General features: G+C 49.3%; 5 protein-coding genes across 5 annotated transcripts; 1 reads left to right on the forward strand and 4 right to left on the reverse strand.

Moving 5' to 3' along the window:
- Window positions 1-288: 288 nt before the first annotated feature.
- FMAN_04456 (uncharacterized protein) lies at window positions 289-876 on the reverse strand (the record flags this gene model as incomplete). The annotated part of the gene is made up of 1 exon (XM_041828833.1): window positions 289-876. One exon carries the CDS (start codon window positions 874-876, stop codon window positions 289-291), a length of 588 nt encoding a protein of 195 aa, XP_041679657.1.
- A 1,946-nt stretch (window positions 877-2,822) lies between these two features.
- Window positions 2,823-3,732, forward strand: FMAN_04455 (uncharacterized protein; the record flags this gene model as incomplete). Its single annotated transcript, XM_041828834.1, has 2 exons — window positions 2,823-3,539; window positions 3,610-3,732. 2 exons carry the CDS (start codon window positions 2,823-2,825, stop codon window positions 3,730-3,732), a joined length of 840 nt encoding a protein of 279 aa, XP_041679658.1.
- A 422-nt stretch (window positions 3,733-4,154) lies between these two features.
- FMAN_04454 (uncharacterized protein) lies at window positions 4,155-5,933 on the reverse strand (the record flags this gene model as incomplete). Its single annotated transcript, XM_041828835.1, has 1 exon — window positions 4,155-5,933. The coding sequence occupies one exon, from the start codon at window positions 5,931-5,933 to the stop codon at window positions 4,155-4,157; it is 1,779 nt and encodes a 592-aa protein (XP_041679659.1).
- Window positions 5,934-6,574: 641 nt separating this feature from the next.
- Window positions 6,575-8,404, reverse strand: FMAN_04453 (putative RNA helicase, mitochondrial; the record flags this gene model as incomplete). The annotated part of the gene is made up of 1 exon (XM_041828836.1): window positions 6,575-8,404. One exon carries the CDS (start codon window positions 8,402-8,404, stop codon window positions 6,575-6,577), a length of 1,830 nt encoding a protein of 609 aa, XP_041679660.1.
- Window positions 8,405-8,886: 482 nt separating this feature from the next.
- FMAN_04452 (uncharacterized protein) lies at window positions 8,887-10,564 on the reverse strand (the record flags this gene model as incomplete). The annotated part of the gene is made up of 3 exons (XM_041828837.1): window positions 8,887-8,953; window positions 9,008-10,271; window positions 10,327-10,564. The coding sequence occupies 3 exons, from the start codon at window positions 10,562-10,564 to the stop codon at window positions 8,887-8,889; spliced, it is 1,569 nt and encodes a 522-aa protein (XP_041679661.1).
- Window positions 10,565-12,563: the final 1,999 nt, after the last annotated feature.

Below are 12,563 nucleotides of genomic sequence, written 5' to 3' on the forward strand. Positions count from 1 at the left end.
GGAACGATTTATCATTGTAAAAAGAGATTTATGACGCCTGGTTAGGTACCCATTTAGCGGTTCGAATCAAAGAAGAAGCAAAAAAAGAGAAGAAGAAGAAGGGAAAAAAAAAGAAGATTTGCTGTTTCCATACAACTTAGCACCCAAACAGATACTCACCAACCAATATGTCTCATAGTCCTCCGGCTAAATGTTGTTTAGTGTCTAGCCGATACTTGTCGCAAAGGACTTGCCTAAGCGTCTTGAAATCCTGTTTAGCACAGTAATACAGTGTTCTTCGATTCATCTCTATCCAAATCTTGGGAGCTTCTTTAGGCTCGAGTTCAGCCGTGACCAAGCCATGAGGTCGGCGTTGACAGTATGAATGATGTCCCTCAATTCCGAGATGGATTCTTGACCAAGGACAGACAGTTTCGGACCAGCAAAATCTTGTATAACATCGATCTCCTTGCTCCAATCGAGACGGTGAGATATCAAGTACTTAATGGCCTGGTCCTCAAGGTTATAGAGGTTCATGAGATCCTCTTTGGTCAAATGTCCACGACATGAGAGGATATAATCGTTTGTAATGTCTCCCCACATCTTCAGCTGTGGTGAGCTCCCGAAAGCAATATTTCTCAAGATAGGCTTTGTGCCTTCAAGAGGCCTAGGGTTTGCATTGACTTTGAATGTGTGCCAGGTCATGCGCCAAGCGAGGTAACCCTTCTGAAGCTCATCGTATCCATGTTTCGAGGGATGCTCAAACACTAGACCCACGATGAGGTAGGGTGGATAGGTTGAGAATACCTTCATAAAGTTTCGTGGGCATTGATGCTTTACATGTTGTATTCGGTCTTCAGTAATTGCATTGTGTGGCAGGCTGGTAGATGTGCCCATATCAGTGTTGTCTGGTCTTTTAGCCACATCTTTAACTTTTGTCGTTGGGTCCGTTAGATCATCTATGCCCGCCTGAGACGCGTGCTCATCCAGATACCTTAGCATGCAAGATTTGCAACTGACGCTGTAGCACTCGTTGGTATTTAGACACTGGTTATGGACTTCGGAAGCCCAAGATCGCAGGCGAGCATCGATAGCATGAACTTCAAATTATTGCATGCGAGCTTTGTTGTCTTTCAAGCTCTGGACTAGATTGTTTCTATCCTCGTTGAAGCCGACATCTCTGATAAACGACAGCCACTGGGAGTGGGATCTAGCCCGGAGGAGCTCGGAAGCGCTGGGAGAGAAAGTCGAACACGGGACTCCTGTGATTGTAGTGACGGGCCAACGGATGGAAGAGGTCGACGAGGAAGAGTGATCTGAAGAAGCAAGGTTCCAGTAAATGGTGGTGAATACCATCTTGTCACCAGTGCTTCAATTTTGTGTTGTATATATGATCGGAGAAGGTATTTGGTAAATGAATAGAACTTTGATGAAAGGGTGCACAGGTAAACGTCCGGCGAAGGATATAGTGAGGAGGGGGTTTGTGAACTGGTTTCGTGGCGTGTAAGTCTATCAGTGGCCGGCTTGTCCTTGGCTCGGGTTCTGTAAATCTGTGGTTGTCATCAGTTGAATGTGAAGGAGGCAATTCTCGATAGTTGTCTGATGAGTGTTGCTTGCAGAAGATCACTGGTTGCAAAGGACAACAGACTGCTTGTGTTAAGAAGAATTACAGAATTTGATGTGCGTGTCATGATGTACGTTACTGGGTGTTCTTCGCCAACTTCGAGGCAATTCAGATGTTTACGTGTGCTACTTGATAAATCAATTCTTCCCATTGTAAATCATAACCAAGGCAGTGGTGGCAGTAGGATTTGAATATCCTTTATCGGTCTGAGTTAAAATGACAAGGTATCATGAGAACCTCTCATACCTGCCACCCAGCGTATCACGGAAGACTCGATTATGGGAAATTATGTGTCTATTCGAGACTTGAATATGCTGACAAGACTCCAGCTGTTCAACGTAGAGAACTGTCTAAATGTCTCCAAAGAGTGGTTTCACTGAACATATTACTCTGTAGGGAGGGATTGGGAGTCATGGCTGCTAACGTGATTGGTCAGCTAGTAACCAAACTCCGATGGTATTGGTATTGGATCTATGGATATCTGATTGATAAAGCGAAGTGCAGCTCAGAGTGGAGGAGACTCTAATTTAGCTACTAACTTAGTTAACATGTACTTACTATATACTATGACTTGTCAAGGCGCCTGTAAAAGTGTTGACAACATAAACAGAAAGAAAATAGATGCTTAGGGTACAAACCTTCGAGATGAACGAAACAAACAAGTATGCCCGGAGCTGGAAGAATTACCAAGATCCTATTGCTTTGATCAATTGGACTCTACTCTTTATCTGAACCTCGAGTACCAAGCTTCAGGGACCTGGTGCATCCATAGGTAGTAGAGATACCTACTACTAATCTACCTTATCTACCATCGCGGGAGGGGGGCGTTTTTGGACATCTGTCAGAGGGAGGAAAGAGTGTCTAAGTTATTTTATCACCCTCAACACTCTGCTGGATAAGGCTGACATGATATTATCAGCCGAAAATAACCGGGACAGCTTTTTCTGTCCACTAACCGATGTCCAAAAACACCCCTCTCCCGCGATGGTAGTAAGTACTAACCTAGTACCACCTACCTTGTAGGTAGTACCTACCTCTAGTACCTAAATAGGTGAGGCCCAATGTAGCTTGTCCTAGCTCCTAACTACCCCACCCACTCGGCCTTGAATAACACATAATAGCTTCCAATCCGTAACTCAGCTGCTCCAGCTCTTGATTCCGACATCTTCACTTTCGTCTTCTCCATATTGAAAACATCAAGACTCACACCCAAAAGAAAATGCAGCGTAACCATATCTCAGATCCGAATGAACCGTTCCCTAAGCCACAGGCTCTCGCCTCCGCCACAACGACACACTCGCAAAGCAGATTCCGCATCTCGACCCGCAAGCTACCCATCTCCAAAGCCGGTACCATCGATGCACTCACCGAAAAGATTGGCATTCCGATGCCGGAGATGATTTTTGGTGAAAATGTCGTCGGGATTGAACATGTGCCTTCAGGCTGGTCCCTGTATTTCAACGCTCCAGATGCGCTTGACGCCGTGGACAAGACAGATCGCCATATGCTCAAGGTTGCATATGCCCGAGACTGGGAGAGCACCCGAGAAGGCACCACACAGGGTATAAAGGAGGTTGTGAAGCCCTATGACTGGAGCTACTCGACGACATATACTGGTAGCATCGAAGCCTCGGCTTTGCAGTTTGCGCCTACCGACAAGGTGATACCCATTGAGCTCCTGAAGCGTCGAGACCCCATCCTGTTCTTTGACGAAGTTATGCTCTACGAGAGTGAGCTGGACGACAACGGCATATCCATCTTTAGCGTCAAAGTCCGTGTGCACGAGAAGCGCATGCTTTTGCTGTGTCGGTTGTTTATGCGCCTGGATAATGTTGTCCTGCGGATACGTGACACCAGGGTCTATGTCGATTTTGAGACTGATAAGGTTATTCGCGAATACTCGGCGCAAGAAGAGACCTACGAGAACGTCAAGAGGGTGAGTGTGGATTTGTGAAAATGTTTTTGACCCAGTCTTCCATGATGCAATGCTGACTTTGGCGCTGCAGAAACTTCTCATGTCTGGGAGACTGCCAGACGACATTACAATCGCACTGAGAGATCCCAACGTCCTAGCTCCACTACTGCCGCTTGTAGAGCATCGGGCAGAAGCTCTCAACCCAAGTGCATGAGAAGAAATCAGGACAGGAAAAGATGAACACCAAGTAACGGCGTTTCTGGAGTTGAGGCATATCACACATTGCTCAATGTGTAAGGCGGGATGAAACTCGCAAATCAATGATTTAGTTGTCTGATTACAATAAGCCATCAGAGTCCTCTTTGGACACGCGCCGTAGACTTCACGTTTTGACCCAACTATAAGACGGGATCCATTCTTGCCCTCCCCAATGTTCAATGCAAGTATGAGCCCGAAACAGACATCATTCAGAAACCTTCATAAAATACCCTGGCCTGGCATACTCCCTTCATGTAACTCCCGAGGTTTTTCTCGAAAACAGTTGCTCCAACCCGCTAAACGCCCTGGCCCTTTTCCTTGCATATTACTTAGCGCTCTCATCTCATTCTTTGTGCTTTGCTTTGCTCCGTTTGTGCTTCATCGTGCAAGTGGAGACGAACTCTGCGTAACCTCCTCAAAGTCAAGTTCCCACCGGTCAACCTCTTTGAACTTTCTTGCTGCTTGCTTAAGCTCATCAGCTGATGGAGTGCTTGCATTCTCACCACTTCCGTTCTCAAAAGTATCGTCTGGGAGTGGCTGGAAACGGCTGGCTTCGTGCTCATCCTCGTCTTCATCGCTGCCAGCATCATTTTCATTCTCCTTGTCCGATGACCGACGCGAGTAAGTCTGTGCATTGCGACCCGTTTGCCTGTCAGAGGTTGGCTGTCTGGGCCTAAGAGCCTGCGTTGGGCGCCCGCCTCGTGATCCTGGTCGCCTTGCGCCTCCGCGGCTGGTCGATCGTCCGCCTCGTCTTCGGCGCGCAGCCCGACCGTCAAGATACGATAGCTCATCCTCGTCCTCCCCGATACCGGATGTGTCATGCTCCTCGTCGCTTTCCAGTCCTAGTGGATCCCGCTGCTTCTTGTAATGGCGCTTCGGAAGTAGACTCGTCAAGTCGGCAGTTGTTATCTTTGGCGATGGTTGCTGACGTCGAGTTGTAGCCCGACCCCGACCCCGAGACTTCGATGCCTCTGCATAATTGGGAGAGTGTGTCAGAGAAGGAGGTGAAGAGACATCTGAAAAGTTATCGGCGCCAATAGGTGTTGTGGCAGAAGGCCTTCGGCGCCGCTTAGCCAAGGTATGAATATCAGGCCAGTTCACGTCCTCTGAATCACTACTTGCAGGTAGGGCCATGAGCTCCTCGTTATTGATGGGAGTAACAGGCCTGTCCAGAAGTACCGGAGATGGTCCTAGGGGAGAATCGAGATCTGACAGTGAAGAATCGCTTGCATCATCAGAAATTACCTGGGGTGTAGGTCCAGCTTCTTCCTCTGATTCCTCACCCGCGTCCCTCTCAATTCGCGATATCTTATCAGGCCTACCACTACTTGGTAAAGCATCTTCACTCTTTCTTTTCCTGTGCTGTGGTCCTGCAGAGACTTCCGGGGAGGCAGGCACCTCGATCTCCAGCTCGGTCTCGGGCTTTGTCCGCCGTCGGTTGTTGAGAGGTGTCGACTCAGCTTCAGGCACAAAATCGTCCTCGTCCTCGCTCGCTGAATCCGGTTCCTGCCCTGCGGCATTTTCTTCCGGTCGAGGCTTTCGCGCAGTTCCCAAAATGCTCGGCTCTCGGGCGCGCCGCTTGAAGGCACCAAAGTGAAGTGTCGAGCTGATACTGGGTGTATTGCCGCCGCGGCTACTGGGCCTAATGGGAGGGTCGTTGCGTCCAATAATGCTGGATTGGCGTGGCCTGCGCCTGAAGTTGCTCAAGTTGAGAGAGGATGCATCAGCTGAGCGCAATCCTGGTCGGGTATCGTCGTCCTCGAGCCCAAAACTATCGTCGAGATCGCCAAACACGCTATCCGCTAAATCTAGTCCAGTCGTGTCCCTTCTTCGGGTCGGTGTAGCTGTCGCTCGTCGTCCACCTTCAATTGAGCTTCCAGAATCTCCATCCTCAACATTCTTACTGGCTGTGGAAGTAGGATCCTCGTTGGCTAGTTTGTCTAGCGCTGCGTCGCGACGCCGATTCGCCGCGAGAACATCTTGCTCGTTGACGGCACTTGAATAAGCACCTGAAGATCGTGTCGTCCGCCTACGGCCTCTCTCGGGAGACTGAGTCGGTCGGGGAACTTGGTTGTCACTTGCATCGGGCGAAGGTGATCGTGCATGAGACTTGGCAGATTGTGCGGCTGCACGACGCGCACGTTTAGCTCGAGGCATTGAGGTAACAGATCTGGAATATGTGTCGCAAGGAAGTAGTTTATAGAAGCGGTAATCGAGATACTCTTTGCGACTTTGGAGAAGAGCTTCTCGAGACAAAGTCCGGGGGGTGGGTTTTGGGTGGGATGAGAATATGCGATTAACCTATGATGATGATGATATTGTGCGAATGTGGGAGAGAAACACGCCAAAGAAACGCGACGCGACATTGAAGGTACGTACCCACTAAACTACCTAGCGGGATTGAGTTAGTACCTACTTACCTAGGTACCTTACCTTGCGGCCTCATCGAGGTTCGATGGCCCCACCAAACACCAAGCGCTTTGACCCACAGAAGCTTGACGATCAGCATACGGGTAGTTAGGTTAGCAGTCAGAGCCGCTTACTTCTTAATTTGAACACCATTATTCAGATCATATACGACAAATTTGAGGTTTTGGTGAATCTTATTAGATAGGTATGCATGTAAATCATAAAATGCTTAGATATTGTACATTTCCTCTATGGAGATATTCATAAGAATCTTTACCCATCTATGCACATACACTCAGTCCAGCCCAGTAATGTCGTATTCTTACATATTCATCCAATTACTCCATTCACTGTACATGATGCATAAAATGAAAACAGTATAGCGATTTTTAAATCAGGGCCTGTCCTCTGAACATACTGTTCTTGACCTCTGCGACAACGTCCTTTCTATCGTCGTTACCAACAAGCACAATGCCACGACCACGTCGACCCATTCGTCCGGCACGACCAAGTCGGTGGATAAAGTCAATGGTCGTGTGGGGGACATCATATAGAATCACATGGCGGACTGCAAGGGTGTCAATACCCCTTGAGGCCAAATCTGTAACGACCAGGACTCTCACGTTGGCCAGTGATCGAGCCTTGGAGGCAATCGACGGGGTTGGGATTCTAAGAGGCGCCGGAGAAGTAAAAGTCTCCAGAACTTCGCCGTGGCGCTTCTCAGGTGTATCTCTGTGGAGAGCCTCGGCATTGATTCCCTTCTCTCTGAGGTAGTTCGCCAGTTCCTCGGTCTTTTCCCGCTCGTTGACGAAAACCATTATGCGGCGAACATCAACTTCGCCCTTTACTGGTCCTTCGTGACTGGCAGACTCGCGGCCGATGGAGTAGATAGCATCGGCACAGGCGAGATCCTTCCTGTTGCGGTACGGCTCTCTGGAAACGTCAACGACGCCTAACTGGACACGTCGAGGGATGGCGTGGAGGTTGGGTGTGGTGATTCGGACCATCTTGGGGTAGTTGGTGGCGAGGAAGTTGTTGAGCTTTCGGGGAATCGTGGCTGAACAGCAGACAAACTGTTTCATGGAGGGTAGCGCTCGTTCGACAATACTGGTGGTGACTGGAGCAAAACTTCGGTCGAAAAGAGAGTCCGCCTCGTCGACGATTAGATGAGATACGCGGGAGAGGATATTGGGATCCGAATCGGCAATCGATGCGAGAAGATGAGGGGTTGAAACGATGACATCAACTCCCCTAGGTCCGTAGAGGTTACGCTGGATCTGCTGGGGTTTCAAATCCGAAGAGAGGAGTTCTGTCTTGAACTTGGCCACGTGTGACAGAGCTTTGGATACTTTTGTGACCTGGTGCGCAAGCTCCGCTGTGGGCACAAGGACGACAACCTTGGGGCGAGCCATGGTAGGATGCGGCTCGTCGAATGGCTTGCCCTTGGAATGGCCCTCCAGTTGTCGTTGCTTCTCGAGTTCCCATCGTTCACGGTAGGCCTTTAGCTCAAGGTCCTCTGCTTCGGCAGTCTTGAGAGCATCGATAGCCGGCAACAGATAGGCCAAAGTCTTCCCGGAGCCAGTCTCTGCCGCTAATAAGAATGACCTCATCTCTTCTGTTGGTCTTTTCAAGTCGTCTGGACTTCTTTGTCCCAGCAAAGCTGGTATTGCTAGTCGCTGCACAGGGGTTGGCTTGATATCTGTCATGCCCTTAAAAAGCTCTTCGTTGACGGCCACTTGAAGGGCGGGGATGAGATCAAAGTTGTCGAACGTTTCGTAGTCGGTCATGCTTTCTTTCATCACTGTTCGCTTTCCGTACGAGACTGTAGCCAGGGCTCTCTGCATCTTGAGCGCCTTTCGATCGTCTCCGTCTCTTGGCCCTCCTCTCCTGTTTTCCCTCTCTCTTGTATTTCCTCCGTTGCCATCTTTCCCCCCGATCGCACGATGCGGACCGACTCTCCGGGTAGAATCAATATTGGCATATTTCTTGTTCATTCCTCCAAAAGGACCTGGGGTTTCACGCCGTTGGCGCCGGTCATCGCGAGACGGAGGTGGTCGATCAACTCGATCTGAGAGAACCATACGCGAGGGGCGAGGTTTGAAATGTTGTGAAACCAGGCGTTGGCTAATGCATGTTTGTAGGGATGAACGTGCAACTGTGGTCGGCCGAGATGAACGAATACAAACCGAGCAAACGGATCTCGTTGCTATGCGCTGCATAATTGTCGGGCTTCATGCGATGAAAACAACTGTGTTGCAGAAATATTCTTGGTGATAATATGATACTGATCAATGGTGGAGTTTTTTTTTAAGCTGAAGTCGGGCCTCGGAGTCTTTTTCGCCGACGCAGACACCATATCTACCCCACATGCTCCCTGAAAGGTCCAGATATGATGTAGTTATCTCACCTCATGTTACGGACACAATAAGAAGACCAAAGGTTTAATAAAAGTACGTGATAAATCGTGCTCATCGGTTTAGTATTCGCATCAACAAAATAAACATGCTTCCTAGTGGCTCCTAGGACTCGTATAGGTTTCTACTTTCCATTGCTCACGGCCCTGTTTTGTTATCTATCCTCCTCCGTTCGTACACGTACAGTCGCCGTTTATCCCTGCATCGTCGATGTCCTTCCTATCCGTTATTATGAAAACTACCCAATCCAGCCCAAAGCCTGTATCAACGTTAGAAGGTTACTGCTCTTAGTGGTCGGCCGCCTGCCACCACCCTATCCCAATGGCGACAGCGAGGGCTCCCGTTGTAACGATTCTGAAGCATCCTTGTTAAGAAGCATTCTCTTCGACATGTCAAGTAGGTACTCACAAAGGCACAACACTGCCATGCGGTGGTGCTCGAGAAGGATCCCCTGAAGCCGCCGTTTTCTTGATGTCTTTGCCAATAATTGGATCTGCTGTTGGTTGTGACTCTTTTGAGGATTGAACTGCTTCGGACTCGGGGATTCTGGACGATTCATTCTGCACAGATTTACCGATCGATGGCGTATCGCTGGATGGGCTGTCGACCGCTTGGGAGATTGCAACCGCTGGGGTGTCTGCAGCCGTGGTGGCGCTGGAGGCCTTATCGTGTTGGGTATTCTGGGCCTCATAACTTTCAATTTGAGATGCTGACTCGCCATTGGTCTTTGTACTGGGGTTTACCTCTGGGGTCTTCATTACGACGGCTTCGTCTTCCTCACTGGGGGGTGACTTTTGCCCGACCGGCTTGCTCTTGGAGTTGGGATTCGGTAGAGATACAACGGCAGGGCCTGCTGATTGCTTGCTTGAAGCAGGCTTGGGCTCCTCTTCGATCGAGCCTAGAGATACTAAGGAACGAGTTCGCCCGAAACTATAAGAAGGTCTGCTGTCTCGTCTCCTAGTGACGGTAGGACTCAAAGACGCGGGTGACAGACACAAGTCATCGTTAGAGTCCAGACTAGTCCTTCTAGATGAGATTACACGAGGTGACAGAGGAATGTCCTCGAGATGGGTCTGGTCTTCTCCAAGGTGAGTCTGAATGGTCCGAATGGCATCAAGGATCGAGCCGCGATCGGAAGGGAAGGTCTCGAGTGTAGGGTCGTTGACGTCGATGTCGGAAGATTCGCTGTGCTTCGATTTGGCTCTTGAACTTTGACCTGGACTATTGACTGCGATCGGAGCTGAGTCTGGCTCTTCTCCAAAATCATAAGCACCAAGGCACTCGTGTGCAAACAGTGGCATTTTCATTTCCTCGGAGTCCTCCTTCGCATCGTTTGCGAGCGTTTCGTGCGCCAGAAGAGGTGCCTTGAAGGCCTCTACTTCGGCTTCCTCCCTGGACTCATCGCCCAAGGTCTCATGCGCCAACAATGGTATCTCGTTGTCATGGGTTTCTTTTTCATCGTCTTTACCTGGCGACTCGTGGGCAAATAATGGAACCTTGAAATCTTCCGCATTCTCGCCGACGGATTCTGCTTCTGTAGATGTCGACGGGAGCTGACTGGCAGGGTTCAAACTGATCGCTGGCGTATCGACGCCCGCTGGTGCGATCTGCTCTTCAGCTGGCTTTTCAGGTGCACGTATAACATTGTTCTGATTTCCGGAATCATCGGTTGCTTTGTGACAAAACATCAGGAAGCAGCTCGAGATAGGGAACGGCTCTGAACTCACCAGTAGGATAGTTCTCAGCTAGAGTCCAATTGTCATGACCTATGCGGAGCTTGAACTGGTAATCCTGATCAGGTTCCAGCATAACCTCGGACTGAAAAACGTGGTCTCCGTTTTGGTCAGTAGTGTATTCCATCTCTTGAAGTTGCCATTGTGGATCAGTGAAGGAGCCTGCAAGAAAGACAGGAGGTGAGGCACCAGGCTTCTTGTAGGCAATTGTACATGGCATTTTGGAGGACATGGTGGGTGGATTGAGCCGAAAATATAACTCGGAGCCGAGACAGAAGCGTGGTCAAAATGCATACGCGAATGAACAGTTAAACGATGAGGCAAAGGCGTGATTACAGGAGATCGCAGGTTTCTGTAAATAAATAAAAAAAGGTTACTGAGTTGGCATCGATGCTCTGATTTCGGAGCGCGCGAGAATCGAACGACAGACAGACAGGGATGGATGTTCGTACCTCTATCGACACAGGGTGATGATCGAGAGATCAATATAACAGGACCACAACGCATTGACAACAGGTCGAAAAAGCGCGACACGTAAAGAAATTGAGGGAAAACTAGGTAAAGGGGAGGTGTAGAATGACGAAAGAAAGAAAGTGAGAAAGGCTAATGATGGAAGTTGGGTGAAGATATGGGTGAGGAGGAGAACGGAGGGAGGAGGCGGGATGACGACAGCTGAAGGTCAATGCAACACCAACCTGGAGCTGGAGCTGGAGCTGGAGCTTGAATCTTGCAGCCGATCGATGCCTTTGGTCTTTGTGAGGAGCAAGGCACCTCACAATTGACAGTCGAGGACGAATCTCAAGGACAAGAAGACAAGGGAGAATAACGGAATAAGACGTTGGAGTCTGCCGTTGGGGCCTAAACACGTGAGTTTGCATTGACTTTCTCAAGTCACTTTTAGTTAAGGTATTTCAGCAGTACCTAGGTAAGGTACCTACGCCAAGGATTCTTATTAGGTACATACCCCCTAGAACATGGAAGTGTTGGATAGACGTCATTGAGCTCAATGGACTAGAGAGAGGGGGCAGAGAACTGTAATTCGTGATCGGAGAAGTGACTAGATCACATCCATGTACATGTATATAAGGAACTCTTGTATGACCTACCATACCTAAAAGGCGTTCAGCAATCCATGGACAATCCTAGGCCCAACTCAGTACCAATCTTAGTGTTGAAGGCTACTACGCCGTAATCCGGGGTTGATCACGATCTGCAGTGACGGCGGACGGGTCTTGACTGGCCTTGGAGTTTACCAATTAGCTTTGGTGCCTTGTTTTATAGCCGGCGATCTATGCGCTCCTTGGCAATTGTTAATCTCGCAGTTGACCTCTTGATCCATTTTGACCCGTTCCCGCTATATCCTCAGCAACAAGATCCATTTGAGTTCATGCACGTCAATCTACGGGAGCAGGGAAGAAATCAGCAACTACCCGTGGGTTATGAATACGATGGCCCAGCACTTGTGAGACTAGGGGCAACTTGTGGGTGGAACTACGGTGAACCGTGCGCCCCCGCATTCCAACCGTTTTCAAGGTGTCGAAGCGAGTTATGAGCATATCTCTGCGTCCTCTCGCTTGGTTTGGATCAAATATTGGGCATGCTCCAGCTGTCTTTCCCTGCTGTAAGCAACCTAAGTTATTGGCGTTCAGGACTTGAAACCATCAAGCTGGTCTGGACCTCCAGCTCGGAAGATATTCGTGTGTTGCTTGCCTGCCTGCCCGAGTAGAGAGAGTATCAGGAGATCCTTAGTCCGCTAACCCCACTACCCAGCTCAACCTTGCACCGTCGAAAGCCAATTCAAGAGCACCAGCCAATTTCATTTTAGAGACAAGACGGGGAATGTGATATGATGTCGTCTCTACCTAACTCATCACCAATTGTATTACTTGGGCACTGATATATTCGTTCCTGGTTTCAATATCTTTATGCATTTCACAGCTCAAGTCGGTTCACTTCACTTCAGTTAATGGATGAAGCTCAACCACTGACCGCCGACCCCCACCGATTGGATGCCAGGATAACTCTGTCCGCTAACGCTGACACTAAAATCAGGGTGGCCCCACTTCTCAGGAGGCTCTTTCGGCGGCTCTTCCCACTGAGTGGCCCCACCTTTGACCTACCTACCTTACAGCAAGTGGATGAAAAATTGAGAAGGGAAGAAAATACCGTTGCCAGCTTCTGACCTCATCGTTCACGGCGAAAACACAACCTCGCATGCGTACCTACTCACG

The sequence above is a fragment of the Fusarium mangiferae genome (assembly GCF_900044065.1).
Source record: "Fusarium mangiferae strain MRC7560 genome assembly, contig: FMAN_scaffold003, whole genome shotgun sequence".
Classification (NCBI taxonomy): Eukaryota; Fungi; Ascomycota; class Sordariomycetes; order Hypocreales; family Nectriaceae; genus Fusarium; species Fusarium mangiferae.